The following is a 27,389-nucleotide window of genomic DNA, read 5'->3' on the forward strand; positions in this document are numbered from 1 at the left end:
ACTCTGCAGCGAAACGCATAGGAGGCCACCGAAAGAGGCCACCATGAGCTGCCTGGGGTGAGTGAGGGGACCGACTCTTGCTGAGGAGAAGAAAAAAAGCTTTGGATAGAAAAAAAAAAAGTTATTTCTAGAGCGGAATTTGTGGCGGAGCTGATGCAGGGGGCTGAGGACTTCCTGGGGAGGTGACAGATAGGCAGAGCTCGGTTCTGCCCAGTTCCAAGAGGGCTGGGCTTGTAGGGAGACGCGGCTGTCCCCAGGGAAGTTGGTGCGTTTGTCTCCAGGCCAGACTCAGCGGGAGGATCGCTCAGATTTCCCGGTTTCATCTCGGTATTGCGGGGCTTCTGTCTCCGCCCGCCACCTCTCTCGGGACAGCGGCGGCGTCTGCCTCCCTGCTTTATGGTTCCCAAGCGCCCTCCTGTCAGCTGAGGATCAGAGAGGGAGGAGGTGGTCTACATTTAGATCCCGGGAAAAGCGGGAACCCCTGGACACTCCCGGATGCCCCCGTGGCCCGCTGCTTCCCTGGGGCGCTGCTGGGAGGATGAATGGGAAGCCTGTGTCGCCAGCGGGTGTCAACTGCGACAGGAAAATTGGGGAGGTTGTTGGAGGAGGGGGCGGCGCCCAGCTGGGCTCCGAAGGGAGGGTAACATGGCAGCGGGGACTTCAGGCAACGCCTCCCCACCACTACCCATCCCTCCAACATCACTGAATTTCTGAACACCTCCCTCCCTCCCCGGGGCTGACCAGCTGTCAACGTCCCCACTGTGTGCTGGGCTTTTGGGATGCCGAGGATTTGGGTTCAGAGCTTCATGGAGAAGTCTCCGAAGGGACAAGAAAGCATCACAGAGAGAGCAAGCTAATTCTGAGATCCGAGCCCAAGTTCAGGGGCAATCCATTGCTAACCCAGACTCCTGCAATCAGGACAGGGGCTCAGCAGGTGTCAGCACTCTACCTCAGAAAGTTGGGCCTCAGAGGGGTCCGGAAGTGTGTCCTGGGAACCGGAAGGGCAGTCACCCTAGAAGAGTTCAGGGTCAAGCATCTGGGGTGGGCGCAGAAGGCAAGAGCAGGGGTATCCTGGCCTGCCATTGAATAAAAACAATGGAGAGTCCCTGCCCTGACCTAGGAACCCCACAGGGCAGTCAGACAAGGCTTAAATATGAGGTTGAATATATAAAAGGTGGTAGAGGATGATGATGAGGATGACTATATATAAATAATAGATAACTAATAATATAATAGATAACTAATCTTCCCACGGAGGCTAGAATCCACTCAGAACACGGAAGTGTGGCCTGAGATGGGGGCAGGGTTGGGAGTGACTGCAGTGGCCCAATCAGAAGAGTTGCTGCAGGGTGAGACTGTGAGGCTCAGGCCTCTCCCACAGAAGCCACTGAGCACGTGTGGTCATTTAAAACGGTTGAATTTTTCATAAGCGAAGGTGATCATGCACCAGTAGCTCCAGCACTTGGGAGGTCGAGGCAAAAAAGACTGTAAGTTTGTGACCAACCTGGGTCACATAGCGAGACCTTGGGTTCAAGTCTCAACACTGATGTTTTCCTGTAGTCTCATCGTTAGGGAAGTAGAAGTAGACGGCCCAGAAGTTCAAGGTAATCCTAGGCAACACAGCAAATTTAAGGCCAGCCTCAGCTACATGTGACACTGTCCTTGTCCGATATATATATATATGTATATGTATGTGTATGTGTATGTGTATGTATATATATGTGTGTGTATATACATATATATACGTATATATACATATGTGTGTATATATATACATATATATACACATACAGTTTATCTAGCTTTCCTTAGTCACACTTTAAGTACTTAATATTCACATACAGGGAGTGGCTATTGTCTGGGACAACGCAGACCTTGACTGTGTCCGGATTTGTGGCCACAGTGCACAAAGGCACTGGGCTCCTTTACGAGGACATTTCCTGCTGCCATTTGGAACCTAATTTGGGTCTGTCCCCCAAGGACTCTCAGTCTGATTAAGTGGTAAAAAGACTTTCTAATTAGGACAGGACAGGCGGTTTGGAAAGTGTGATGCCTCCAGGAGGGAAGAGAAGGGGGGGGGGCGGGAGTGGCATGTCTTTCGGGGAGGATGAGGTAGGGAGAGAACACTGCCCCTGGCATGGCTGAGGAGGTAGGATTTGGAACTTCCAGCTGGAACCCTGGGGTCTCTTCGGTGATGGTACAACCTTGTGCAAGTAAATTGATCTTTGTAGACTGCCTGAGAAAGAGGGATATTTTATCTTATGTGCTCCCTACAGGGGTCTGGATAGAAAGCCGTGTAAGTGAGCTACACCAGAGGAGGGGCCACCTGTACGCCTTCCAGCGTCCTTTTGGCGATACCACGATGTAGTTCTTAGAGCCAAAGGTGGGGGAGCACACTTTTAGTAAACCCAGCACTCAGGCACTGGAGTTAAGGTAGAAAGTTTGAGTCTACATATCAGGCTCAGGGCCAGCCTGAGCTACATAAGGAGACCTTAACACATCGAAACAAACAGACAAAAACAAGAGGTAGTCCTGCGGCAGAGGTCTTTCCTGGGTGTGTGTGACCCCCATACCACCCATAAAAGTTATTTATATGGTATAATAGGGAGGGAGAGACAGCGTGATGGGCTTAGCGCTGGCTGCGAAAGCGGCAAGACCTGAATCCTGCTCCGAGACAGCACCCGTGTAAGCCAGGCAATGGACGCAATCCCTGGGGCTCACAGGTCATTCTGTCTAGTCTGATTAGTTCACGCCAGGATCAGTGAGAGAGCCTGTCTGAAAGAATATAAGGTGGTCAGAAATCAAGGAAGACATCTAATGTTGACCTCTGACCTCCACATGCATACTCAGGGGCAAGGGTATCACACACACACACACACACACACACACATACACACAATGTATATATCATATTATAATATTATAGTATATTATCATATTATAATAGATTATGGTAATATGGTATATATATAACATATTCTATATAGTAATTATAGTAATATAATGTATATAAAATATTACATACATATACATACATATACACGTACACATACACATAGACATATACATATAAATAAGACAGAGCCAGGTATGATGGAACATGCCTTTAATCCCAGCATTTGGCAAGCAGAAGCAGGAAGATCTCTGTGAGTTTAAGGCTAGCCTGGTCTACATAATGAATTCCAGCCCAGCCAGAGCTACATAGTGAGAGCCTTTCTCAGATAAGTAAAACACAAATAAAAATACCCAGTGATGATGGCACATTCCTTTAATCCCAGTATGGGAGGCAGATGCAGGTGGCTCTCTGTGAGTTTGAGACTAGCTGTACACCTTGTCTCCAAAAATAAAAATATTTACATATGAGGGCCAGGGCATGAGGACCAGAGTTCAGATCCCCAGGTCTGTCCATTGTTAATCATCCTGCTGTTGTTTCAGCTTAGCAAAGACAGGGATCCCCAGAGCAAGCTGGCTAGCAGCACTCACATGCACGTGTCCCCACATTCATGCAAGCATGCGTAAGGCACACATGCACAGTGTATACAAAAACCTGTGTATAATACAGTTATGGGGGGGGGGGTAATGAGCTGATGTGGAAGTGCCCAGCATTGTATGTGATCAGGGAGTGTTGCTCTCCTGTATGGAGGGTATCTTTTCTCCAGTCCAACTTTGGGGTCCTACCTTTTCTCTGTTTGGGAGCTCCCCTGTCCACATGGGCTGCTTAGACACAGAATCTCTGGCCTCTACTAGATGCCAGCACCACATCCCTCTCCCAGCTGTCATTTTGTGGCAGCCAAAAAGGTATCTTGAGGTTGTGCCAAATGTCCCCCAGGGGGTAGAGGTGGGCACAAAACTGCTTCTGCTTTAGAATGATTGTTCTTGAATGGACTTTGATAATGTTTTTTCACCGAGGCAGGCACAGTAGACAAGTCTACAAATCGCCTGTTCCCTGGCGTCTACTCCGTGCTGTCTTGAGTCACCTGGCCAAACAGCCCTGCCACTGCCCCCATCCCTGTGTGAGGACTTCTCTGTGCCTGAGGTGGCCTGGCCCTGAAGCAGCGTGTCCAGACTGCAGCACTCATCTGATGCTTTCCTCTTCTCTGTTGTCAGCACAGTGGACGGTTCTCATAGCTTTTGGGCGTGGCTGGTTCTTGGGCACTGATGCTGGCAAGCAAGACCGAGAACGCTTCTGTCACCATGGGACAGTCGTGGTCCTTCTGTCAGCTGTTCTCAGGATGAGAATTGTGCTTCGAGGCAGGGGGTAGAGAGGGGGGGGCAAGGCATGAGTAGTCATGGCTGCGGCAGCGGGGGCAAGGACGAAGGGAGAGGGCTGGGCATGTGCGAGCATCATGGCCTCTTAGTATTTTTGTTTTGTCTTCAGGGCTGGGATGGAACATAGGACTTTGTTCTTACCATGGGGATATGCACCAGCCCCTCCCTGGGGGATTCGAGTCCAAGAGCTTTCTGGCCGGAGTCACCCCGCCAGCCCCTCACTGAGGAAGTGTGCACATGTGCCCTACCACTGAGCTAAATTCTCAGCCCACTTCTGGATTTCAAAATGTAATCACTCAGTTGAACATGGTGGAACAGACCTATAATCCCATCTGCTCGAGAAGCTGAGGCAGGAGGATCAAATCTTCAAGGTCTGGGGTTGGAATGTTGGCAATGTGTGTATCAGCGCAGACAAAGCCTTGACTTTGATTCTCTGAATGGAATAAAGCCAGGTCTGGAGGTACATGCTTGTAACCCTAGTACCCAGGAGAGGGAAGCAGGAGACTCACAGGGTTATCCTTGGTTGCATAGCAACTTTGAGGCTATCCTGGGCTACATAAGACCTAATTGAAAAAAAGGAAGGAAGGTGGCAGGAAGAGGAGAAGGAAGGGGAGGGGGAAGGAGGGAAAAAAAGCAAAGGGAGAGGGAAAGAGAATTCAAGGCCAGCCTGGATTAGATTGAGTTCAAGACCGGCCTGGAGAACTTAATGAGACCCTTTCTCAAAGTAAGAAGTAAAAAGGCGTGGTGATGTATCTCTGCAGTAGAGAGCCGGAGAAGCATATGAGAAACTTTTATTCAAGCTATTCAAGCCCCAGCACGGAAGAACAAACAAACAAACAAACAAATGCCCTAGCCTCCTCTCATCCTGCACTTTTTCTGAACTGGCTCCTAGCATCACCTCTCCCTTGACTACCAAGACCCCAAAACCTCTGGAGTTCTTCCATCTCCCCTAGAATCCATAAACCCTAGCAAGGCCAACCACTGCTCTGGAGTGCGGTCTCTGGCACTGGCCGCGGCTTTCAAAGGTCTCCTTCTCCTTGGCTTCCCCTGGATGTGTAGGGAGGACATTTTCAGCACTGGCCAGCTCCTGGGAAGTCCTGTGTTAATGCCTTCTTCCCAAGCATTGCAAAAGGGAGTTCTCCAAAAAGGTGTTGGCTGTAGCCGAGTATTGCAGCCACTGTAAGGGGATCAGGGCGCTGGGTCAGCGCTGGGTCATCCCAGACAAGACTCCTGGGGAGGGAATACAGTGGAGAGCCAAAGGAAGGAGCCTGATAGCCTCGAATCACGCGGATCTTCACTCCTCTGGTTGCCCCAGCTAATTGAAGGGTCCCCGGAGCAGGGAGAGGAGAGGCGGGGCGGGGCGGAGCTATCAAGAATGGGCAGGCATGGGGCCACGGTGCGGGACTGGCAGGGAGGGGCCGCGCGCGCTCGCCCAGCAAAGGCGCGTGGAATAGCGGGCGCCCTCTCTGTCATCGCGGGCTCCGCCACCCGCTGCCCGGTGCGCACCTGCCGCGCCGCCCTCGTGGATCCAGATGGGGAAGGACCAAGGCTTCTCTCGGCACTTTAGGTAGCTTCCCTATCGCATTCTGCGCCCCTGGGAACTTCGCGCCCCGCATCCGGCCAGCTTGAGGTGGGGGGAGGGGGCTGGGATATCAAGAGGGGTTCCTTGTTCTGGGTGGGCAACTTATTGAGACTGGGCGGAGCCCAGAAACTGGGAACAGTGGGAATAAACTGGTGTGTATGTGGGAGGTGAGGTTTCGATGTTGGGTACCCAGGACCCGCAGGCAGCCGTAGTCCTGGGATGAAGTGAAAGGCTAGGATTAAGAGTCAACCTTCCTGCATTGGCTCACAGGAGAGGACAAGGGACCAAGAACGGGGTGTCTTGTGCCCTGAGTGAGAATCTAGCGCATCGCATCGAGTTTTGAATTTGGAGAGCAGGACCTTTCCACTGTGAGGAACTGCAGGAGCCTCTGAGGCTCCCATTCCTGTCTCCACCGTTTCGCTGGCTGGAGATCAAGGGCGAGATGAAGAAAGCTGGGCTGGGGTAGAATACACACAGGCAAGGGAGGGTCCTAGGACAGGTTCCGGCAGCTGAAGTGACCCAGTGGAAAGCTTAGACTTGTGACTCCCAGGAAGAATCCTTGGAACTCAGGAAGGTCTGCTGGGCTTTAGTAAGGGCAGAAGGGCCTTGGAGACCTATTGCTGGTCTGTCACAATGAAAAAGGCAAAGACACGTCCCTATAATGAATTCACCCCTATTGCATCTGACTGTGCCAACTTTAATTAACAGACAGCAGTGCCAGCACTGGGGTGGCTGGACCAGACAGTGATGGAGCCGCAGGGAAGGCTCATGCCAGCCAGGAAGGGTGTCTGCCTCAGCAGGCAGCCTTGGCCTCTGGCCCAAGCTCCAGGATGCCAAGCAGAGAACTAGCCACCAGACCTTCCACCTCCCCAGCTTGTGACTCAGTCTGGCAAGCAGGACTGTGACTTTTTTGTGTTGGATGTCTAACTGTACTGGGCATCTGACCCCTGCCCAGGTTAGAATGTAGGTCTAATGACTTGCAGGGCTTGGGACTGATGGTTGGGGTATAAGGTGGACAGTCTCAGTATCCTTTGCCTGGACATGAGGCAGGAGGATAAGGAGAGGGCCAAGACCATGCAGGCAGATGGAAGAGTCGGGCTCAGGAGACCTCCTGGTCACCTGGAGTATCCAATCTGAAGCAGAACTCCCTGGGGGTGGGGCTAGTTATGAGTCCTCCCTAAGGATTTACGTTCCTTCTATCTCACCAGGGAGTTCATGCTGCCTGGCTGGCTCCATTAACCTCATGCATGGAGGCTGGGGGAGCTACAGATCCAGTTCAGGGGAGGATGTATTTCAGCTGCATACCAAGCCTTCCCTCCACTCCTCTTTCCTCTCCTGACTCCCCCCCATGCCCTTGGCTAGTGATGTAAAGAACAGAGAAGGGAGCCTTGGGGTACAGCCAAGAAGCTCTTACTAGTGTCGTGAGCCTTGATTCCAGCTGTCAGAGGCCAGTTGTGTCACCCTGGAAAGTTACAGGTTTCTCTGTGCCTTAGAATCTTCTGCGGTGGGTCAGTAAGCTCACAGGGTGTTAGCTGAAGCTGTTATGTGGCGATGGGGTTGTAACACACACACACACACACACACACACACACACACACACACTTGCTTCTCAAGTGCCAAGCTCTTTTCCATCACTGACTGTGGCTTACAGCACACTACAAATTCTGGCTTTGCAGAGCTCCTAGACCGACAGGCACCAAGCACTCATCCCAGGGCATGGACATCCTGTAGAGGCTAAGTCTCCTCCCACCACCTCCAGGCTGACAACTTGGAGAGAACCACAGACCCTCCATAGCTGAGCCCAAGAAGGGACAAGTGGACAGAGGTTTACTAAACATGCAGGGAGTGGGAAACACATGCACACACTTAAAAAATAATAATTATTATTATTCCTTTAAAAATATTAAAGGGGAAAAAATAAGAGTGTATCGAGCAGAGCCATAAACTTGGAGGTGGTAATTGCCTTCACTTTCGCAAGGAAGCGGCTGTGGACAGGGCTGGCAGAGAAAGCGAGCGGGAGAACCGGAAGTCTGAGGACCCTTGGAGGAAAGGAAAGCACCTCGCAGATAGCGGTCGGAGTTTTCTCTAGAAATCACCTAGAATTAAGAAGGGAGAGAGAAGGAGAGCATTAGCTGGGGCTTGGCTTGATAGATGCAAGAACATGAGAGCATGGAGACAAAGAACAGACAGAGATGGAAGAAGGGCGGGAGCTGGACTGCCTCTGTAGACTGATTTGGGAGCAGGAAGGCTCTGCAAAGGTTAGGGTAAAAGAAACAGTCCATGCAGACTTCACAAGATAGGGTAAGCTGGATGCTGCACCCCTGGTGTAGTCTAGGATACTCAATTCTCTCCTTCTGTTATGTGGGTCATGGGGACGCGAACTCAGGTCTTCAGGCTTGATAGCAAGTATTTCTACCTGTTGACCGGACCAGGTCTAGGACAGCTGGGAATGCAAGTGTATTCACCGAATGGGAGAATGAAAATGTCCCTGGTCACCCCTGGGAATGGGCAGGCGAGCCACTAGGAGGTGCCTTTGGAATGCAGTCAAAAGACTCGGTGGTCGGTCCTCCTCGCTTTGCAGGATTTTCATCCCCAAGAAGCACAGAGCGCGCTTTGACGAGGTGGTGTCACAGGGTCTGCTGGGCAAGCTGTGCCGTGCTCGGAGGGCGCAGGGCGCGCAGCGTTTGCGCCGGAGCCGCAGCGAGGAGCGTCCGGAGCGCCTCTTAGTGTCCACGCGTGCTAGCGCCGCGCCCCGCCGTCCGGATGAGCCGCCCCCGCGGAAGGCGGCCTCGCTGCTGGGCGGCCGTACTGGCCCTGGGGGCCCTCGCAGGTACACACGTACGGCGTGTGGGTGACAGCAGGGGACATCTGATCTTGCCCAAGCTTGGGTCGGAGTCCTGGGCAGTTGGGTATTTGAGAGGACAAGGACATGAGACATGTCCATCCCCTGAGCCCTGGTCCTCTGTTCTCAGGGTGACACAGGACAGGGAAGCTCACCCACCCCCAATCCTGTTCCATCTTTCCTCCCACAGGACTGTTCGAGTCTATAAAGGCAACAAGAGTTTCGGCTTCACTCTGCGTGGCCATGGACCGGTCTGGATCGAATCTGTCTTGCCTGGTGAGAGATGGAGAGGTTACCCTGAGTCCCTAAGATTGGGAATGAGGTGACAAACCCCGATGAAGCCTGCTCTGGTAATGCTCTCCATGCTTGCTAGTCACAGAGCATCCATTGTTAAGAAGCAGAGAGTAAGGGCTGAGGAGATTGTCCAGTGGTTAGAGCCTGTTGCACAGACATAAGTGCTGGACCCCTAGAACACATATAAAATGCTGGGTGGGTATGATAACCTCTGGTAATTCTAGCCTTGGAAGGAGGAGCTGGGACTCCCAGAGCAAGCTGGCTAGCAAGCTGGCCGCATGGGTGAACTCCAGGTTTGACTGAGAGACCCTGCCTCAGTGAACAAGGTGGAAGAGCAATGGAGTATGGTGTCAGTCTCTGGCCTCTACAGATGCACCCACTATGCACGCGCACACGCGTGCGTGCGCGCGCACACACACACACACCTACACAAATGAAAGCATCCATGCACACACATGCATGTCACATGTCCACACACGAAATTTTTTTTTTAAAAAAAAGCAGAGTGCTTAAGTGCCAACACTTTTAGCTTGCCTTCACTCTTTTATGCAGTCCAGCCTCAATCCCGCCTCCCTGCTCAGGGAGCGTCTCTGCCCACGGTTAAAATGGGTCTTCCCACATCAGTTAACGTGGTGAAGACATTCCTTCACATCCTCAGAGGTTAGCTTAATTTAGATAATCCCACATGGTTGTGCCTGGAGGCCTGTCTCCTAAGTGATTCTGGATCCTATCTGGCTGACAACAGTAACCTTCACAGTGATTTTGGACGATGTCAGAGGGCTCTTGGGTCGAGGGGCTGTTGTCCCTTCTGACTGCCTGGTTCCTGGCCTGAAGCTCATGGTGGCAGGAGGACCGTGCCCCAGACTCTGTGGCTCTCTAGAGATGTTCAGGGTGTGGGTTGTGGATTGGCTGGTTTTCATGTGAAATGCAAGCTAACAACATGAGTCCTTTCCCGTGCTTCTTTTAAAATTACACTATTTATGTGAGGATGGGAGTACACATGTGGCATCTGGTGTGTGTGTGTGTGTGTGTGTGTGTGTGTGAAGGTTAGAGGACAACTTGCAGGCAGGACTCTGTTCTCTCCACCACGTAGGTCTCAGGGATCAAACTCAGATTTGGCAGCAAGCTTTCTCACTCACTAAACCATTCATATGGCCCTGAGTGTCAGTTCTCACCTGCAAAACTGAAGAATGGTTTTCTGGCTTGCCCGGGGTTGGGGGGGGGTGAGTAGGGGAGACTCCCACCCAAGTCCACTACATGGTAGTCAGCTGACTGCATACCTCTCTTTCTCTCCTCCAGGCAGCCCAGCTGAAAATGCCTCCCTCAAGTCAGGTGACCGGATCCTCTTTCTCAATGGATTGGACATGAGGTCAGGAGCCCCCAGGGTGTCTTGTGATCTTGGTGATGAGCCATTCCCCAAGACTTTTGCCTCTTGGGATACTAAAAGTGGCCCCTATCCTCTTCTGACCTATGTTCTATGACCTATGCCTCCTGTGTCTATCCTTTGTCCACTGAAAGTCATTTTTCCCTGTCATACTGGTAATCAAACACAGGGTACTTGTGTTAGGCAAACACAGTCTCGGGGCTACATCCTCAGCATTTTATTTTATTTTATTTTATTCTATTTTATTTTACTTTGAGACAGTACCTCACTCTGTATTCCAGGCTGACTTGGAAATCACTATGTAGCCCAGACTTGCCTTGAATTCATGATAATCCACCTGCCTCTGCTAAGCACTGGGTTGCAGTGTTAGTTACCATGCCTGGCTCCCAGCCTTGTTTAAACTTTTTTGTTTTGAGACAGGGCCTTGATTCGTTATCCAGGCAACTTGGACTTGCTATATGGTCCAGACTGGCTTTAAATTCTGCAAATCCTTCTGCCTCAGCATCCCAAGTGCTGGGATTACGGTTGTGTGCCTGACATAGGAATAACTCCTTCTATGCCCAGGAATGCCAATCCAAGGCATATGCAGGCAAAGCTGCCCAAATACGGGCTTCTGCTGTATAAGATTTTAACTTACGTGAAAGTTGGGGTTCTAACTAGTCCTGAATGAACAGTGGATTTGCTGGGTGGTCTCTGCATGATGAACAGAGCTCACTTGGTAGGCCCCCCTGGGCCATCTTCTTTGCAGGAACTGCTCCCACGACAAGGTGGTGTCCATGTTGCAGGGCAGCGGCGCTATGCCCACTCTGGTGGTTGAGGAAGGACCGGTTCCTTTCGCCAGTGGTGAGACTGTCAAAGCCATAAAGTTCCCAGGACTGTTTTGGTCGCTTCCCAGGGACGCCGCCAGGGGGTGCGATAGAGCCCAACACGCAGCGTTCAATGCTGTTCAATGCCTTGCAAGCCGCAGCTCAGCAGGCTCCTGACCCCAGCTGTCTGGGAAACTGCACCTACTCTGGTGACTCAGGGTCACCCGTGCCTCCCCATGCCTGTGGTCTCCCGCAGATTCGGATTCTTTGGATTCCCCGACCCGGGCGTCAGCTCTCACCTCGCTGCAGTGGGTGGCGGACATCCTGCCTTCCAGTATCCGAGTCCAGGGGAGGACCTTCAGCCAGCAGCTGGACCACCTCCTCACTCCTCCGGAGCGCTATGGAGTCTGTCGGGCTCTTGAGAGCTTCTTCCAGCACAGGTGCTCCGGGAAGAGCGGTGGTAGGGATCTAACCTGTTTGCACCCCACCCAAGTTTCAGCGAAACGTTGGCAATCCTGTTCTCCCTGCTGGTAGCTCCTCAGCCTCCTTAGGTGGAGAGAAGAAAGACAACAGCTAGTACCAAGGGAGGAAAACTTGTCCCAGAACAAACCTCAACTCTTACATTTATTCCTTTGTTTGTTTTTGAGACCCAGTCTTGCTGTGGTAGTACCGGCTGTGCTGGAACTAGAGAGATCCGCCTGCCTCTGCCTCCTCAGTGCTGAGATTAAAGGCCAGGGCCACTATGGCCAGCTAAACCTGGACTCTAATACCTTGGGCAAATACAGACGTATTTAAACAGCATTGAACGAATTGAGGCAGGCAGGGAATGTTTATGGGACATCAAGAACCCTCATTGGGCTCTTGGAATCTTAAAAATAAATAAATAAATAAATAAATAAATAAATAAATAACATAGTTATAGATATCATGGCTTGTGGCAAGCCTTCCTCCTTTCCATTTATGCAAGTTTGGTTTAAATAATCTTGTTACAACATAATTCATATGCTGTACAACTCACTTATTTATTTTTAATTTAAAAAATTATGTGTATGTATATTTTGCCTGCATGTAAGTGTACCACATGTATGCACTGCCTATGTAGGCCAGTAGAGGGCGGCACATCTCCTGGAACTAGAGTTACAGGAGTTTGTGAGCTGTCAGGTAGGTGCTAGGAACCAAACCTGGGTCCTCTGCAGGAGTAGCACCAATGCTCTTAACCACTGAGCCTTCTGTCTCTCTGGCCATAGTTCAAACATTGACTTTTAGGGTTTGAGTATACTTGCGAGTATATGTAACACCACTGTAGTGAATTTTGGAACTTTATCCCATGTAAAAGGGTTACCAACAACATTCTGAGACATGCTCCTTCATCTCTATCCCCTGATCTTTCTTTAAAAACACTTTTTTATTTATGGCATATGGGGGGGGGGTGCATGCATGCCACAGGGCCCACAGGAATCACTGAGTTTGACAGCAACCATCTTTATCTGCTGAGCCATCTCGACAGCCCCCACCATCCCCCGATCTTAAACAGGTCACATACAGCCTTATTCTCTACATTCTGTATTTATTTGTGTGGGGGGTATGCTCATGGGCCATCTTTCAGGGGTGTGCTGGGATTAGAGCTTGAGCTGCTGTGTCAGGCTTTTACACGGATCCTGGGGAATCTGAATTCAATTCTTCACACTTCCATGACAAGCATTTGACCCATGGTGATATCTCCCCAGACCTGTATATGTTATTTTTATCTCCGGTTTTACAGTCCAGAAAAAGAAAAAAAAAAAAAAAAGTTAAGTGGCTTGAGAGAGCTCAATTAGTTGGTAAGTGGCAAGGCCAGGATTTGACGATTACATTTTCTTGGTGGTGGTGCTGGGACTCGAACTCAGAGCCTCAGGAATATTAGGTACATGCTCTGCCAATGAACTGATATCCCCAGCCCAGACTGTGATTTAAATCAGAGCAGACTATCTCTGGAGAATGCCTTCCTTTCCTCTCTGGTCTTTCAAGGGTAGAGGTCAAGGTGTGGGCTGAATTCTGGAGGGGCGGGGCTGGAACCATCACCTCATCCACGCCCCTGAGTGATGAGCTCCCCTCTCCTGCACCCCCACCTGCAGGAACATCGACACCCTCATCGTAGATGTCTACCCTGTCCTGGACACACCTGCCAAGCAGGTCCTCTGGCAGTTCCTCTATCAGCTGTTGACCTATGAGGAGCAGGAGCTGTGTCAGGAGAAGATTGCGTGCTTCCTTGGCTACACCGCCATGACAGGTAAGCAGTCCCTGGGAGTGGCTGCCAGGTGCCCTGCCTGCCAGGTGAACAAGCAGACACCTGTTCCTGTCTCCCAGAGGTCTGGCAGCCACTCTAGGCCTCTCCCCCACATATGTATGCCTCCTGTCAGGTGCCTGACAACACTCAGGAGCTGGGCTGGGAGGAGAACCCTGCCCACTTCATTCTTAACACAGCACGTAGGAACTGCTCATCCGTGGTCCTTTCTCCTTCCTCTCTCTCCTCTCTCCAACACGGTCTCACACTGCCAAGCTGACCTCAAACTCTTGTGTAGCTCAGTCTGACCTTGAACTCCTGATCCTCCTGCCTCCATCTCCCAAGTCCTGGGATTATGGGTGTGTGCCACCACAGCCTGGTTTCCTTTTTCCATCAGTGGGGATGGAGCCTAGGCCCTTGTTCATGCTAAGTAAATGCTTACCCACTGAGCTATGGCTCCCTCCTTGTTTGGAGAATTCACAGTCAGGTATAGTGGCTGGGACCCTTAACTTGGCCTCAGCACTTGGGGAGGCTGAGGCAGGAAGACTGTTAAGTTTGGGACCAGCCTTAGACTCACTATGTAGCTCATAGTGAGACTTTGTCTCAGAATGAAAACAAGAGGCTGTGGATGGCTCCATAGATAAAGCATCTGTTGAACAAACAAGAGGTCTAGTGTTTAGATTCCCAGTTCCCATGTAAACGCCAGGTGGGTGAGGCAGCTCACCTGTAATACAGGCTCGTGGTGAGTGGAGACAGGGAGCCTATAGTGCGTAGTTTTTGCTACCCAGCTTTAAGCTCCGGGTGGACCGTGCTACCAGTCCTGCCAGGTTACCTCATATCCACACATGAAAGACACACACACACACACACACACACACACACACACACACACACACACAGCTTATCCTTTAACTGATTCTCTCAATTCTGGGCTCTTCTAAACAGCTCAGCACCCTAAATCTGCCCTCAACTTTAGTTGCTAGTTAACTTCTCTTTGTTCAACTACCCAAAACTGCCCTCCGCTTAGATGCTGTTCTAATCTCCTGCCTGGGGAAGCAGCCTGTGGTTGCTCTGCCTGAGATCTCACATGGCTGGTCACCTTTTCTCCCTCTGAAAGATGGTGAAATCTCACTTTCTCTTCCCGTGTCTCTTAGCCTGCATGTGGGGACCCGGGAATCCTACGTCTTTCCTTCCCCCCAGCAATTGGCCCCTGGCATCTTTATTGATCAATCAAGAACCAACTGGGGAACATGACCTCAGCATCAGAGCCACCCTCTACAGGGACCCTTGAAGCAAACTCACTAGATAGATTAGCAAACTGGACGACAGACTCTGGGTTCAAGTGAGAGATATATAAGGTGGAGAGTGACTGAAGATCAATTCTGACTTCCACACACGTACGCACACACACAGGTGTGGGACACACACACATGCAAATATGGACACACACCTACACGTACAAACAAATTTTAATTTATCTGCCCTATTCCCTGTTTACAAATTCATCATTACATATAACCTGGATTATGGACCAATGGTCAGATCATCCTGGCTGGTGGACTCCAGTGCACAAGCAAACATGTGAGGGTCTGCTGAGTCATGTGCAAACTCATTCCAGGGGTTGGAATAGTGTGTGGCTGGGGTGTGGCTCAGTGGTGGAGCCCCTGCCTAGAATCCCCCAGTGAGGGGCTGGGAGTGTCACTCAGTGGTAGAGCCCCTGCCTAGAATTCCCCCCAGTGAGGGGCTGGGGTGTGGCTCAGTGGTAGAGCCCTTGCTTAGAATCCCCCAGTGAAGGGCTGGGGTGTGGCTCAGTGGTAGAGTATTTGACAAGCACAAGCAAAGTCCTGGGTTTTATCTCAGTGCTACCTAGGGAAAACTGTAGTGGTATCTAGGAAGACCCCATGGCTCAGAGGCAACATTTTGGTGGTGATGACTTCTTCCGTCTACTCCCTTGCTTGTAGTAGCTGACAGGACAAGGTCCTTGTGACAATTCTTGCCTGTCCCACCACAGAACCTGAATCTTCCTTGGATCTGGAGCCGGAGTCCACACCAGAGCCCACGCCAGAACCACAACCACGAAGTTCACTGAGGGCCTCTTCCATGTGCCGTCGCAGCCTACGCTCCCAGGGCCTGGAGGCCAGCCTCAGCTGTGGTAAGGCCCCACATGGAAAGGCTGGAGCTGCTGTCCTCTCTTGTAAAATGGTCTTAGTGAAACAATGAGTATGTTAGCCAAGGCTCTCTAGAGGGATAGAACCCACAGATTGAATGTCAATCCCCAAAGAGGATGTATTAGATTGATTTTCATAAGGGTTGAGCAGACCCAACAATGGCCAACCGCATGCTAGAGAGGCTGGACACCCAGTAGCTGCTCAGTCCTTGAGCGGGAGACATCTGTAGTCCCAACTTAGTGATGAAGCCCTGGAGGATTCCAAAGAGCTGCTGATCCAGTCTACATTGGAAGCCTGGAGAATCTGTGTTCTAATGGGTAGAGCAGCAGCAGCAGCAGCAGCAGCAGCAGCAGCAGCAGCAGCAGCAGCAGCAGCAGCAGCAGCAATAGAACAGATCCACTCATCAGCAAGGAGGGAAGGCAGGCAGGCAAAGCACTGTTTTTTCATCATTTCTTTATATCTGAGCTGTAGCAGGAAGGTCCTGCCCATCCTGGAGTAGATGAGTCTTCTCAGTTGATTCTTCCGGGCAGTGTGCTTATAGGCCCGGTCAGAAATGTGACTCAGCTGATTCCAGATCCAACTGAGCTGACAACCAAGACTAATCATCACATTGAGGAAATCAGGAGATAGCGAGGCTGAGTGGGGGCTGTACAGGTCTGCACTGAGCTGTAGAGCTCAGACATAATAACAAGATTTCCATGGCGCCTCCCTGGCAGGTCCTGGTGACTGCCCTGAGATGCCCCTACCTCTGATCCCAGGCGAGCGTCAGGCTGGTGATGGCACATCCCTTCCGGAAACCCCCAACCCCAAAATGGTGAGGTCTTTCTGCCTTCTAGATGTCAGTGAGCATGGGTGTGGGTGGCCAGTGCATGGAGACCCCTGACCAAAGTTTCCCAGATGCGATTTCAGGCTGGGGCAAACTGTCCATGTGTGGTCTCTAAGGTCCTAATTCTTCTCTGTTGCCCCCTAGATGTCAGCTGTCTATGCAGAGCTTGAGTCTCGACTGAACAGCAGCTTCAAAGGGAAGATAGGGACCGTGTCCAAATCCCGCTCCTCTCCACCAGTCCCCAGCCTGGTAGGCACTTCAGGTATGGCCTCAGCCAACCTCTGGTCCTGAGGGGGTACTGGCTTCTATTCTTCTAGCTGCCTGTCTGTGTGTCCTCCCTACTCCCAGGTATACCCCTAAAGGGTGTGCAGCTGAATTACAGGGAAGCCGGGAGACCTCCATGCATATGCAATAGGCCATCAAGGTTGGCTCGTCCCAGCCCCTCATTTGTCCTTTGTGGTCTTCACTCCAGTGGTGATCTGGGAAAGCAGAGTGTCCCCCCCCCCCCCAACAAGTCCTCAAGTTAGCATGTGGCTCCCGGATACACTATAAAGTGCATGCACTGCTTCATGAATGGTATAACTGGGAAGATTGTTTCTCTGCAGTCTGAGGGAGACCAGCCATGCCTCTAATACAGTCCTGTCATCTCAGCTGCTCAGGGAGCTGAGGCAGGAGGATCATAGTTCAAGGAATACAGGGCCAGTCTGGGCAACTTATCAAGACCCTGCCTCAAGACTTTAAGAAAGTAGGGCTCGGGGTGCAGCTGGCAGAGTGTTTGACTGGCATGCATGAGGCCCTGGGTTCCACCCCCAGCACCAGATAAAATGGGTGTGGTGGAGCACACCTGTGATCTAGCATCCAGAAAGTGGAAGCAGGAGGCTTAGAAATTCAAAGTTACCTTCAACCTACTAGGGAGTTCAAGGCCAGCCTGGGCTACATGAAACTCTGTTTCAAAAGAAAAAAAAATTTTAAAGTGGGAAAGAAGGGGGGTCTGGCGATAGATAATAACCAAATGTCACTTGCCTGGAATGTGCAAGGCCCTAGCCTCGGTCTCCACTACTGGGGTGGGGGGTGGGGGAGCACGGAGGTGGAGGTCGGGGTTGGGAAGTGGAGGGCAGGGCCAACTGATGGAACACACTGATCCTCCTGAGCACCTGAGCCTTGCTGGTAGGGGTGGAGCCTCATGACCCTTGCCTGAAGCCAACGGGAGAATCCCTCATGGGTCTTGACCTTTGAGGTATGTTCCCAGCCGAGCTACCGTATGGCATGAATTGAAGCCAAGAGATATTTTCCGTTTCACCCGATGTAACAAAAAAGGCAATAGCATAGAGACAGAAAGCACTTCTTAGGACAGACAGCAGACCCACTCTTCCACCCCCTGCTGGGCGCTGGCTGATGGGCTTCCTCTCCTTCCACCACCAATCAAGGACCCAGGACCCTGTCTGGAGTCTCTTGGCCCAGTGACCGGCTTCTGCCTTCCCCGTGCTATGATCCGCTATGCTCTGGGAGTCTGGCCTCCCCCAGCAGCTCGGAGTCCCACCCCTACGCCAGCTTGGACAGCAGCAGAGCGCCCTCCCCACAGCCAGGCCTTGGACCCATCCACCCCGACAGCCCGCCAAGCCCAGACCCTATCCGGCCGCCCAGTCGCAGGAAGCTCTTTGCCTTCTCACGCCCCGTGCGGAGCCGAGACACAGATCGCTTCCTGGATGTGCTGAGCGAGCAGCTGGGCCCCCGCGTCACTATTGTGGATGACTTCCTGACACCCGAGAATGACTATGAGGAGGTGGGCATGCGAGTGGGCACAGACAGTAGGGGTGGAGGTCTACAGAGGTACAGGGTCCCCAAGAAAGTCTGCATGAGGCCTGTTTCACTGCAGATTGCCCCAAACTGCTTCACAACCAGTCTGTACTGGAAACTGTGTCAGGCTACCCCATTCCATGTCTGGAGCTCTCCCAAGTTATTCCCTGTCCATATTTATTCCACCCTAGTCTGAAGCTATCGGACATATTTTATCTCAGGTTACCCCATTCTTCATCCTCAGATACCCAGCTCAGAGTCTCAGGCCAAACAATCACTTCTGTACCTTTTCCTGGGCTATCCCATCTTTTTCCTAAGGCTACCCCCATATATGTACTGTGTCTCAAGCCAGCCCATTCTTTGTCCCAATCTGTTCTCGTTGCACCTCAGGTTATCTCACTCACAAGGTCAGGCCGAGGTATGGGACTGCCATCCTGGCCCCTGGCTTCTCTTGCTTCCCCTTGTTTCAATCATTATACCCGCCCTCCCCCGGCCCCACCCCTAGCTCCAGGCAGCTGGCCTCCAGACTCACTTCCCTCTTGCTCTCCCCTGGGCAGATGAGCTTCCATGATGACCAGGGCAGCTTTGTGACCAATGAGAGGAGCAGCGCTAGCGAGTGTGTCAGCAGCAGCGAGGAGGGCAGTTCTCTGACCTACTCCTCCATCTCCGACCACATCCCGCCACCCCCGCTCAGCCCCCCGCCGCCACCGCCCCTGCCTTTCCACGACCCCAAACCCAGCTCCCGCACCTCCGATGGTCCCCGAGGTCCCCCTCAGTCATTGACCAAACCCCTCACCCAGACCAGCCATCCAGTCCCACCCCCACCCCCACCCCCTCTACCCCCACCTGTGCCCTGTGCACCTCCCATGCTATCCCGAGGCGTGGGCCACCGCCGCAGTGAGACCAGCCACATGAGCGTCAAGCGCTTGCGCTGGGAACAGGTGGAGAACTCAGAAGGCACCATCTGGGGTCAGGTAGGTGACTTGGGGACCAGTGGCTCTCTCAACTGGGTGAGTGGTCCAGACAGTAACATAGAAAGCAAGCTCCATCTTCCTGACTTCAGGCTCCTCTTCCTCCTTCTCCTCCTCTTTCACCTCCTCTTCCTCCCCCTCGTCTTTAGTTTTTTTTTATTATTTATTAAATTGGGGGGGGGTATGGGTGTAGAGGTCAAAGGGCAACATGTAGGTCAGTTCTCTCTTTCCACCACATAAATCCTAGGGATTTAACCCACATCATCAAACTGGTGAGAGCAATTTTGGCTGCTGAGCCATCTCACCAGTTCCTGGCCTCTAGAATACTCCTTGGTCCTTCTCACGATGAGCAAAGAAGTGACAACCTTGCTCGTGATAAAGGTGTCCCCAGGCCATAAGCACAGTGGGAGCTCTGGAAACACCACCCTGCCCACTGCAAACCTATTGCTCTTGAGGCTGGACTAGTTCTCGTAGACTCTGTTTTTTTTTTTTTTTTTTTTTTACTCGTGGCAATCCTCCTGCCTCAACACTCCCCAAAGTGTTGGGATTATAGGAATGAGCCACTATTCCAAGCTCAACTGCTCCTTAAATATGATCGGGGTGGGGGTGGGGATGGTAAACTGGGTTTAATGGCTCAAGCCCATAATTCCAGCACTTAGGAGGCTGGGGCAAAAGCCTTGCTGTGAGTTCAACTTTGAGGCTAGCCTAGGCTACATAGCAAGATTCTACATTAAAAAGAAAAGCCTGTGCCTCTCCTCAGGGGTTGGGACTAGGGCATGTAACTCAGCAGAACAGAGCTGGCTTATGACACTCAAAGCCCTGGATTCTATTCCCAGCACATAAATCAAGCATTCTGCTGCATGTCTGTAACTCCAACACTTGGGAGGTGGAGGCAAGAGGATCAGAAGTTCAAGGCCATTCCTGTCTATACAGTGATTTTGAGGCCAGCCTGGCCTACATGTCTCAAAGAGAAGGGAAACTTCTTATCTTGGGTTCCTGGAGACCATATTCCTACTATCCTGAGAGGTGTCCACAAACTTGCTCTCCAGTGTCACCTCCCTGGTCACCAGGGCTGAACACACCTGGCCACCCTTCCTGCCAGGCATCCTTGCCCAGCAACCTCATTCTGAGACTATTTCTCTACCTGTCTCTCTTCCATCAGCAATCACCCCCCCCCCAACCTCTTCCCTGGTCCAAGCACCTCATGGCCATCACAGGTGGTCACGGCCTACATAAACCACCCCAGCCCTTTGATCCAGATTCCAGCCCCTGGCCTATCACAGCTTCAGCTGGCCCAATGCCAGCTCATCCTGCCTAAGGCAGTTCTAGGATGAACCCATTTCCTGCAAAGGAGAACCTCAAGTAGGCTGTGGTGATCCCCACCAGTCATCCAGCATTCCGTAGGCTGAGGAAAGAGAATCACGAGTTCAAGGCCTGCCTGGGTTACATAGCAAGTCCTTATCTGAAAATGGGGGTTGAAGGGTGCTGGGGGACTGCTCAGTAGGCAGTGCCTGACATGCAAGGGTCAGGACCTGAGTTTGGACCCCAGCAACCCTGTGAAAATCTGGACATACTGGTGTACATTTGTATCCTAGGTGATAGACCCCTGAAGCTCATTGGCCAGCTAACTTAACCAATTGGTAGAACTCTAGGTTTAATGAAAAGATGATCCCCCCCACCCCCAAAAAATAGGGTAGATGGACCTAAAGAGATAGCTCAGTAGGTAAAAGCATTTACCGGTCAAGCATGAGAACCTGAGTTCAAATCCCCAGCACTCATGTTTTAAAAAATGCATTACAGGACAAAGACATTTGATCTCTACCACTGTCCTCACGCATGTGTACACATTGGCATATGTGTGTGCATAGACCAGACACACACAAAAGGAGACTTTAAAACAGGACAGCCTCCTCAGGTCTCTCTCTCTTTAGCCCTCTTGGATGTCACCATCATCTTCCTTCTTCATGGATAGAGTTCCGAGAATGGCTGCCTTACTGACCAGAAGAAGAGTCAATTTCTTAGCTTATAACCTGGATTATGTAGCATTTCTTTTTAAATGTGTGTGTGTGCGTGTGCGTGTGCATGTGCGTGTGCGCACGCGCACACATGAGTGCAGGTGCCCTCACAGGCCAGAAGAGGGCGTCAGATACCCTGAAGCTGGAGTTACCAGCAGTTGTGAACTGTCGGATATGAGTGTTGGGAACCACACTCAGGTCTTCTGCAAGAGCAGCAAGTATTCTTAACTGCTGAGCCATCTCTCCAGCCCCAGCTTATAGAATTCCTTCCTTTCTCTCTTTCTATTTTTATTTTTTGAGACAAGATCTCACTGTGTGGACCAGGCTGGGCTTCTGAGTTCTGGGATTAAACAGGTGCACTACACATCCAGCTTCCATCTAGTGCTTCCCACCTGCACCCTCCTCTTGCTCTTGCCTTCCTCTTGGACCTCCTGGGCCCTATCTCTTTGTGGGTCTTCAGGATGGATCTCAGAGGACAAAGGCAGGCTAGTTGCCCAGGCACTCCTTGCTCTGACCGTCTCATGACTGATCACTTGCAGCTTGGGGAAGACTCTGACTATGACAAGCTGAGTGACATGGTGAAATACCTGGACCTGGAGCTCCACTTCGGCACCCAGAAGCCTCCGAGTAAGTGGCAGAGCCACTGCCCGCTGCCTTCTAGCTTCTGGTTCTCATAGCTTCCGGTTCTCAGAGCATACACTTTGAGATACTGTGCTTCCAAACCTTCAAGCCCTTCTGCATGCATGCATGAATCCCCTGACGGTCCTGTAAGCTAGATCCCGGAATCACTTTTCCTTCTTAATGAGGAAGCCCAGAAAGACTAGGTAATTTGTTTGCACCAAGTCACAAAGCCATGGTAGGGTGAGCATCTTTTTCAGACTCCCTCTCCCCCTTGTCCTTTCTAGGTATTTCCTTGTAGTGGTTGAGTGTGACTTCAAGTAGTCAGTAGTTTGTTGTACACAGCACAAACTCAGGAAGTGGTTGGTTTTCATTGTTCACCTGAGGGGTGCAGGGAAGAGGGTCTGTGAGGAGACAGCAGAGTGGAATCAGTCAGACAAGCCACGTGCTAAGTGCCTTAGGCTGGACCTGCAGGTCCACGACTGAAAGGCTGAGGAATGAGGGGGATTGTGGATGCCTAGAGCTGATGTGGTTAAGGTGATGCATCCCAGGAAAGGTCCTTGACCACTGGTTGTGGCCACAGCTCTCCCGTGGCCCTGCCACAGAAGCCCTAGTTACCTTTCCATTCCCCACTAAACTGTATAGTTTTCCTTTCCAGAGCCAGTGCCCGGTCCCGAGCCCTTCAGGAAGAAGGAAGTGGTGGAGATCTTGTCCCACAAGAAGGCCTATAATACCTGTGAGAAGCCTTAGGGGCCCTGCCCTCAGGGCCACAAAAGTTGAGAACGGCAAAGGGGTGGGGAGATCAAAATTAAGATGTGGGGACTGGGACCCGTCATACTGCTAAAAGGCCGGCCCTCAGGGTAGCAGGATCCCCAATGTGTACTCAGGTGTACCCCTAGGCACCCTTTATTGGCCACGCCACCATAAGGGGTTTCTTGGTCCTGGCCCTGCCTCCAATCACATTATAGACTTCGTCCCTCCCTAGTTCCACGCCTCGCCCACAGGTCTCACCCATCTACTAGGTATCTATTTCGGGGGATCCCGCCCCTCTCGGGTCAGTCTTCAAGACCCCTAGTCTCTGGCTACTCCTATGCCACGCCCTTCTCCGCTAGGTTCTTCTCTCAGGCTCCTCCTCCAGTGTCCCAGTAGCCTCCCCGCTTCAAGTACTCTTCCCTGAGGCCCCGCCCTTACTTTGGGCTCCGCCCTCTCCAGGGCCCCGCCCTGTCTCACCTTAGTGCCCCACCCGCAGCCATCCTCCTAGCGCACCTGAAGCTGACCCCTGGCGAGCTGCGACAAGTGCTCATGAGCATGGAGCCCCGGCGCCTGGAGCCTGCTCATCTGGCGCAGCTGCTGCTCTTCGCTCCGGACGCCGACGAGGAACAGCGATATCAGGCTTTCCGCGAGGCTCCGGGTCGCCTCAGTGAGCCAGACCAGTTCGTCCTGCAGGTGCTAACGCTGGCCTCCAGCCCCCAGACCATGGCTAGGGCGCCTTCGCATGGGCTCCCTCTGCAGTCAGAAGGTGGCTTCTGTCCCAGGTCCCTTAAAGACTGTCCCTGGCCAGTTTAACTCCTTTGATGGCCTGTTCCCACTTGAGGTCAAGGCAGACACGATGAGACTGTCCCCCAGGTCGTGCTAATCTTTCCTAAAGGGTACCCTACTCATCTGTCAGAGGACTCACTCCCTAGGCTGGGCAGAAGGTCCCGGCTAGGGATGGACGAATCCTGGCCCCTGACTTTCCTACAGATGCTCTCGGTTCCTGAATACAAGACCCGCCTGCGCAGTCTACACTTCCAGGCTACCTTGCAGGAGAAGACAGAGGAGATACGAGGCAGCCTGGAGTGCCTGCGACAGGCATCTCTGGAGCTCAAAAACAGCCGGAAACTCGCCAAGATCCTGGAGGTCAAGCCACTTCCCATGCCTATTTGTTTAATCTGATCTTTTTGTCTCCTGGGGCTCCCAGCCATGAGATCAAAAACCTACGTGTGGGGAGGGGGCGGGATGAGCATCTGGACCGCATCACCCTACTTTTCTTCCCACAGTTTGTGTTGGCCATGGGTAACTATCTCAACGATGGACAGCCCAAGACCAACAAGACCACTGGTTTCAAGATCAACTTCCTGACAGAGGTGAGGGCCAGGCAGCCACCTGCTCTACCTGCCAGACTTGGAGGCTGAGCCACTTGTGGTGGCACAGACCTGCAATCCCATCATTTAGAAGGTCAAGGCAAGAGGATCAAGAGTTCTGGTCTAGCATGGGCTAAATAAGATCCTGGCTCACACAACAAAATGTGCTCTAACAGGAGAAGAAAACATCAGGTCACCAAGTTCTCCCCCTGGGTAGGGGAGGAACTGGTTGCAGATAGGCCCAGATGTGACTTACCAAAGGGTGGAAGGTTGCTTCTCTGGCCCAGCTCCAGGATCTAGAAAAGGAGAGTGGGGAGAGAATTTGGGAAGAGTATCACAGGCTAAGAATTCTGGGAACACAGAAAAAGCTGGTGCCATGTGACCAGAAGTCTGGTGGGGGACTTTGAGAAGCTTATGTGCTGGGCATCCCTTGCAGCTAAATTCCACCAAGACAGTGGATGGGAAGTCCACCTTTCTGCACATCCTTGCCAAATCGCTAAGCCAGCACTTCCCTGAGCTCCTGGGCTTTGCCCAGGACCTGCCCACTGTGCCCCTGGCTGCCAAAGGTAGGCTGGGTACATGGGTGAGGGAGGCGGATGCATGCTGCCCTGAGCTGGGGATGCAGCCCCCATAAGGCGTTGCCTCTTTCCTTACATGCAGTGAACCAGCGAGCCCTGACTGGTGACCTGGCTGACCTCCATGACACTGTCAGTGAGATTCAGGTGGCCTGCCAGAGCATGGCCCCCTCCAGTGAGGACAGGTTTGCTGTGGTCATGACTGTATCCTCTAACCAGCTTGTTCCAGCCTGGTCTCTGGGACAGTTGAGGAAAGCTGACTATGGCTCTAGTGGTCAGTGTGAATCCTTGCAGACACTCCAGGCAGAAGCTGTTGTGTGCCCAGGGATCCTGGGACAGGCTCCATCCTACGTTCTTTAGAATCCAGGCGCTGATGCAAAGCTGAGAACTGAGGATGGACTTCTTTTCTGTGTGTGTATGATACTGAGGGTTGAACTGTACAGGCACATGGGCACAGGCATATGTTCTACTGCTGAGCCATGCTGCCAGCCTATCACTGGAGGATTCCAGGATAGTAGCCAAGCCTTGTCCTCAGCCCCTGGGGCGTCGTAAGCAAGAGCCCCACCACTGAGCTATACGCTAGCTTCTCACTAGTTGATTCTAGGCAGACACTGAACTACACCCCCAGGCCCTCACTGGAGATTCAAGGCTGAGGCTGTACCACTGAACTACGTTTGCAGCGCGCGCGCATGTATGTGTGTGTGTGTGTGTTTGTGTGTGTAAATTGAATTCAGGACAATGAACATGCTAGGCAAGAATTCTGCCACTGAGGTATATAGTAAGTTCATCCCCTCTCTAGGTTGCCCAGGCTAGCCTCAAATTTACTCTATAGCCCAGGCAGGCCTTGAAACGACAGTTCTTTGGCCTCATCCTCCCAAGTGTCTGGGATGACAGGTCTCTGCCAACAGGCCCACCCATAACTCCCAAAGTCACTGACATGTTGTCAAGTATCTGTCCTTAAGAATGGTGAAGCCCAGACTTAAATCATAAGACACAGGAGAAGCTTGGCCAGTCAGGCCTATATGCCGAAAGCAAGGTGAGAGAGGCCTTGGGGAGACTGAATCTAGAGCCCTCTGCAGGCTAAAGAATTGCTCTCCACTGAATGAACACCTTGAATCAGGGCCACTGAGTTTTTTCCCAGAAGTTACTTATAGTGTGCCAGGAACTGTCTTAAATCTTGGAGGTCGACAGAGGGAATGAGCTGACCCTTGGAGGATGGAAACAGTGAACATCTGAGCTGTTTTAGTTAATAACAAAAAGAAGGTAATTATGAAAAAAAGAAAGAGTGGATCTCTGCCAGCATGGTCTACAGAGTAAGTTCCGAGTTCCGAGATAGTCAGGGCTACACAGTGAAACTCTGTCTGAAAAAAAAAAAAAACAACACACAAAACAAAAATGAAAACAAAAACAAAAAAACAAAGGAAAGAAAAACAAAAAAGAGGGAGAGAGGGAGAGAAAGGGAAAGAGAAACGTCCTGATGTGATGTTGCAGACATCTACTCAGAGGTCGAGGCAGGAGGATCAGGAGTTCAAAGTCATCCTCAGCTTTTTAGCTAGTTCCAAGCCAGCCTGGGTCACAAGAAATCCTGTGTTAAACAGACACATAAACCAAAGTGTCAGGCAGACAGGGTCAGTCCAAGTGAATGGTCTGAGATGTGGGCAGTGAGCCCCACACACTGGGGCTCAGGCATAGAATCCCAGCACCTAGGTTGCTGAGGCAAAAGGATCCGAAGTTAAAGGCCAGCCTGGGCTACATAATAAGGATCAAGAAACTACTAAGCAGAATCTAAAGATAGCATCCCCTTGTGGAGAGATCAAGGGAAGTCTGAGGCTATTCAGAACGCACATTAATTATGCATGAAGTTAAGGACTGGTGGCCTGGAACCTGTGACAGGGGTGGGGATGAGGCTGGGGAGATTTGGGATTGGGGGGGTAGGTAGGTGGGGGGTGGGAAGGATGGGGTGGGGGAGGAGGAGGGAGAGAGGTTGATGTGGGGTTTTTAGCATAGGTCTCTGCCTGCAGAAAAGAATACTCCTTCAGAGCAGAGCGAAGTGGAGTACCTAGGGCCATCTGGGTTACAGTCTAACGAGGACGGTAAAGCACCCAGGGGCTGTTTCCTTGACCAAGGTCCTATAGTCCTTTTTGGAAACAGCACAGCCAGCTCTGCGAGCGTTGGATGGTCTGCAGCGAGAAGCCGTGGAAGAGCTAGGGAAGGCGCTGGCCTTCTTCGGAGAGGACTCCAAGGCCACTACCTCAGAGGCCTTCTTTGGCATCTTTTCAGAATTCATGAGCAAATTTGAGGTAAGCGAGGGTGGAGGCTAGAGAGGCCCCTGAAGTGAGGTGGGGCTTGGAAAGGATGCCAGTGGGTGGCACATCTCCTGTCTCTGGTGGGATGCAGCCAGCAACCTCAGCACCAGCCATCTGGGTGCAAGGACGGGGCAGGAAGGGTGTCGGCGATGCTGGGCCCACTGACCACCCCTTCCCATCTCCAGAGAGCCCTCAGCGACCTGCAGGCAGGGGATGGCCCACGCAGCTCGGGGATGGTTTCACCCCTGGCCTGGTGATAGCTGCCACCAAGCATCTTCTGCAGTCTGACCACGGAGACCAGTGCTGGAGGCTGCACCCCAGAGGAACGTCACATGGTCCAGGGTACTTGATCATGCATCTTGGCTGCAAGAAGGGCTTGGGTGTGGTGGGGGCTGCAGCCATGTGTCTCCAGCTACCTCAGCTGCCGAGTTCCACCTGGCCCTCTTTTGCCCATCCTCCTTGATCTCCCAGAAGGCCTCTCTGGCTTCGGGTGGCCCCCACCCCTCTGCCTCGATGCCCACAATGGTGAATAAAGTGCTGCCGAGTGTCA

General features: G+C 52.0%; 1 protein-coding gene across 2 annotated transcripts; it reads left to right on the top strand.

The window, feature by feature from the left end:
• On the top strand, positions 1-27,389 carry Grid2ip (Grid2 interacting protein). Of its 2 annotated transcripts, none has more exons than XM_076923598.1 (21): positions 1-57; positions 8,433-8,681; positions 8,884-8,969; positions 10,287-10,356; positions 11,120-11,214; positions 11,434-11,617; positions 13,292-13,446; positions 15,452-15,592; positions 16,325-16,422; positions 16,579-16,696; positions 17,862-18,217; positions 18,789-19,205; positions 21,757-21,844; positions 22,494-22,571; positions 23,085-23,281; positions 23,579-23,734; positions 23,875-23,961; positions 24,395-24,524; positions 24,619-24,737; positions 26,669-26,833; positions 27,025-27,389. In XM_076923598.1, exons 1-21 carry the CDS (start codon positions 44-46, stop codon positions 27,094-27,096), a joined length of 3,075 nt encoding a protein of 1,024 aa, XP_076779713.1. In that variant the 5' UTR covers positions 1-43; the 3' UTR covers positions 27,097-27,389. The 2 variants fall into 2 exon arrangements, with proteins under 2 accessions (XP_076779713.1, XP_076779712.1); XM_076923597.1 differs by lacking the exon at positions 1-57 and adding an exon at positions 5,707-5,836.

Source organism: Arvicanthis niloticus, chromosome 24 (assembly GCF_011762505.2).
Source record: "Arvicanthis niloticus isolate mArvNil1 chromosome 24, mArvNil1.pat.X, whole genome shotgun sequence".
NCBI classification, from domain to species: domain Eukaryota; kingdom Metazoa; phylum Chordata; class Mammalia; order Rodentia; family Muridae; genus Arvicanthis; species Arvicanthis niloticus.

What these genes read in the sequence shown, in the direction of transcription:
- Grid2ip (XM_076923597.1), top strand. Translation starts at nt 5,802, where the DNA reads ATGGGGAAGGACCAAGGCTTCTCTCGGCACTTTAG. An exon ending in GAGAGCTTCTTCCAGCACAG is followed by an intron (nt 11,618 to 13,291) that starts GTGCTCCGGGAA and finishes CCCCACCTGCAG; the next exon opens with GAACATCGACACCCTCATCG. An exon ending in GGAGGCCAGCCTCAGCTGTG is followed by an intron (nt 15,593 to 16,324) that starts GTAAGGCCCCAC and finishes CCTCCCTGGCAG; the next exon opens with GTCCTGGTGACTGCCCTGAG.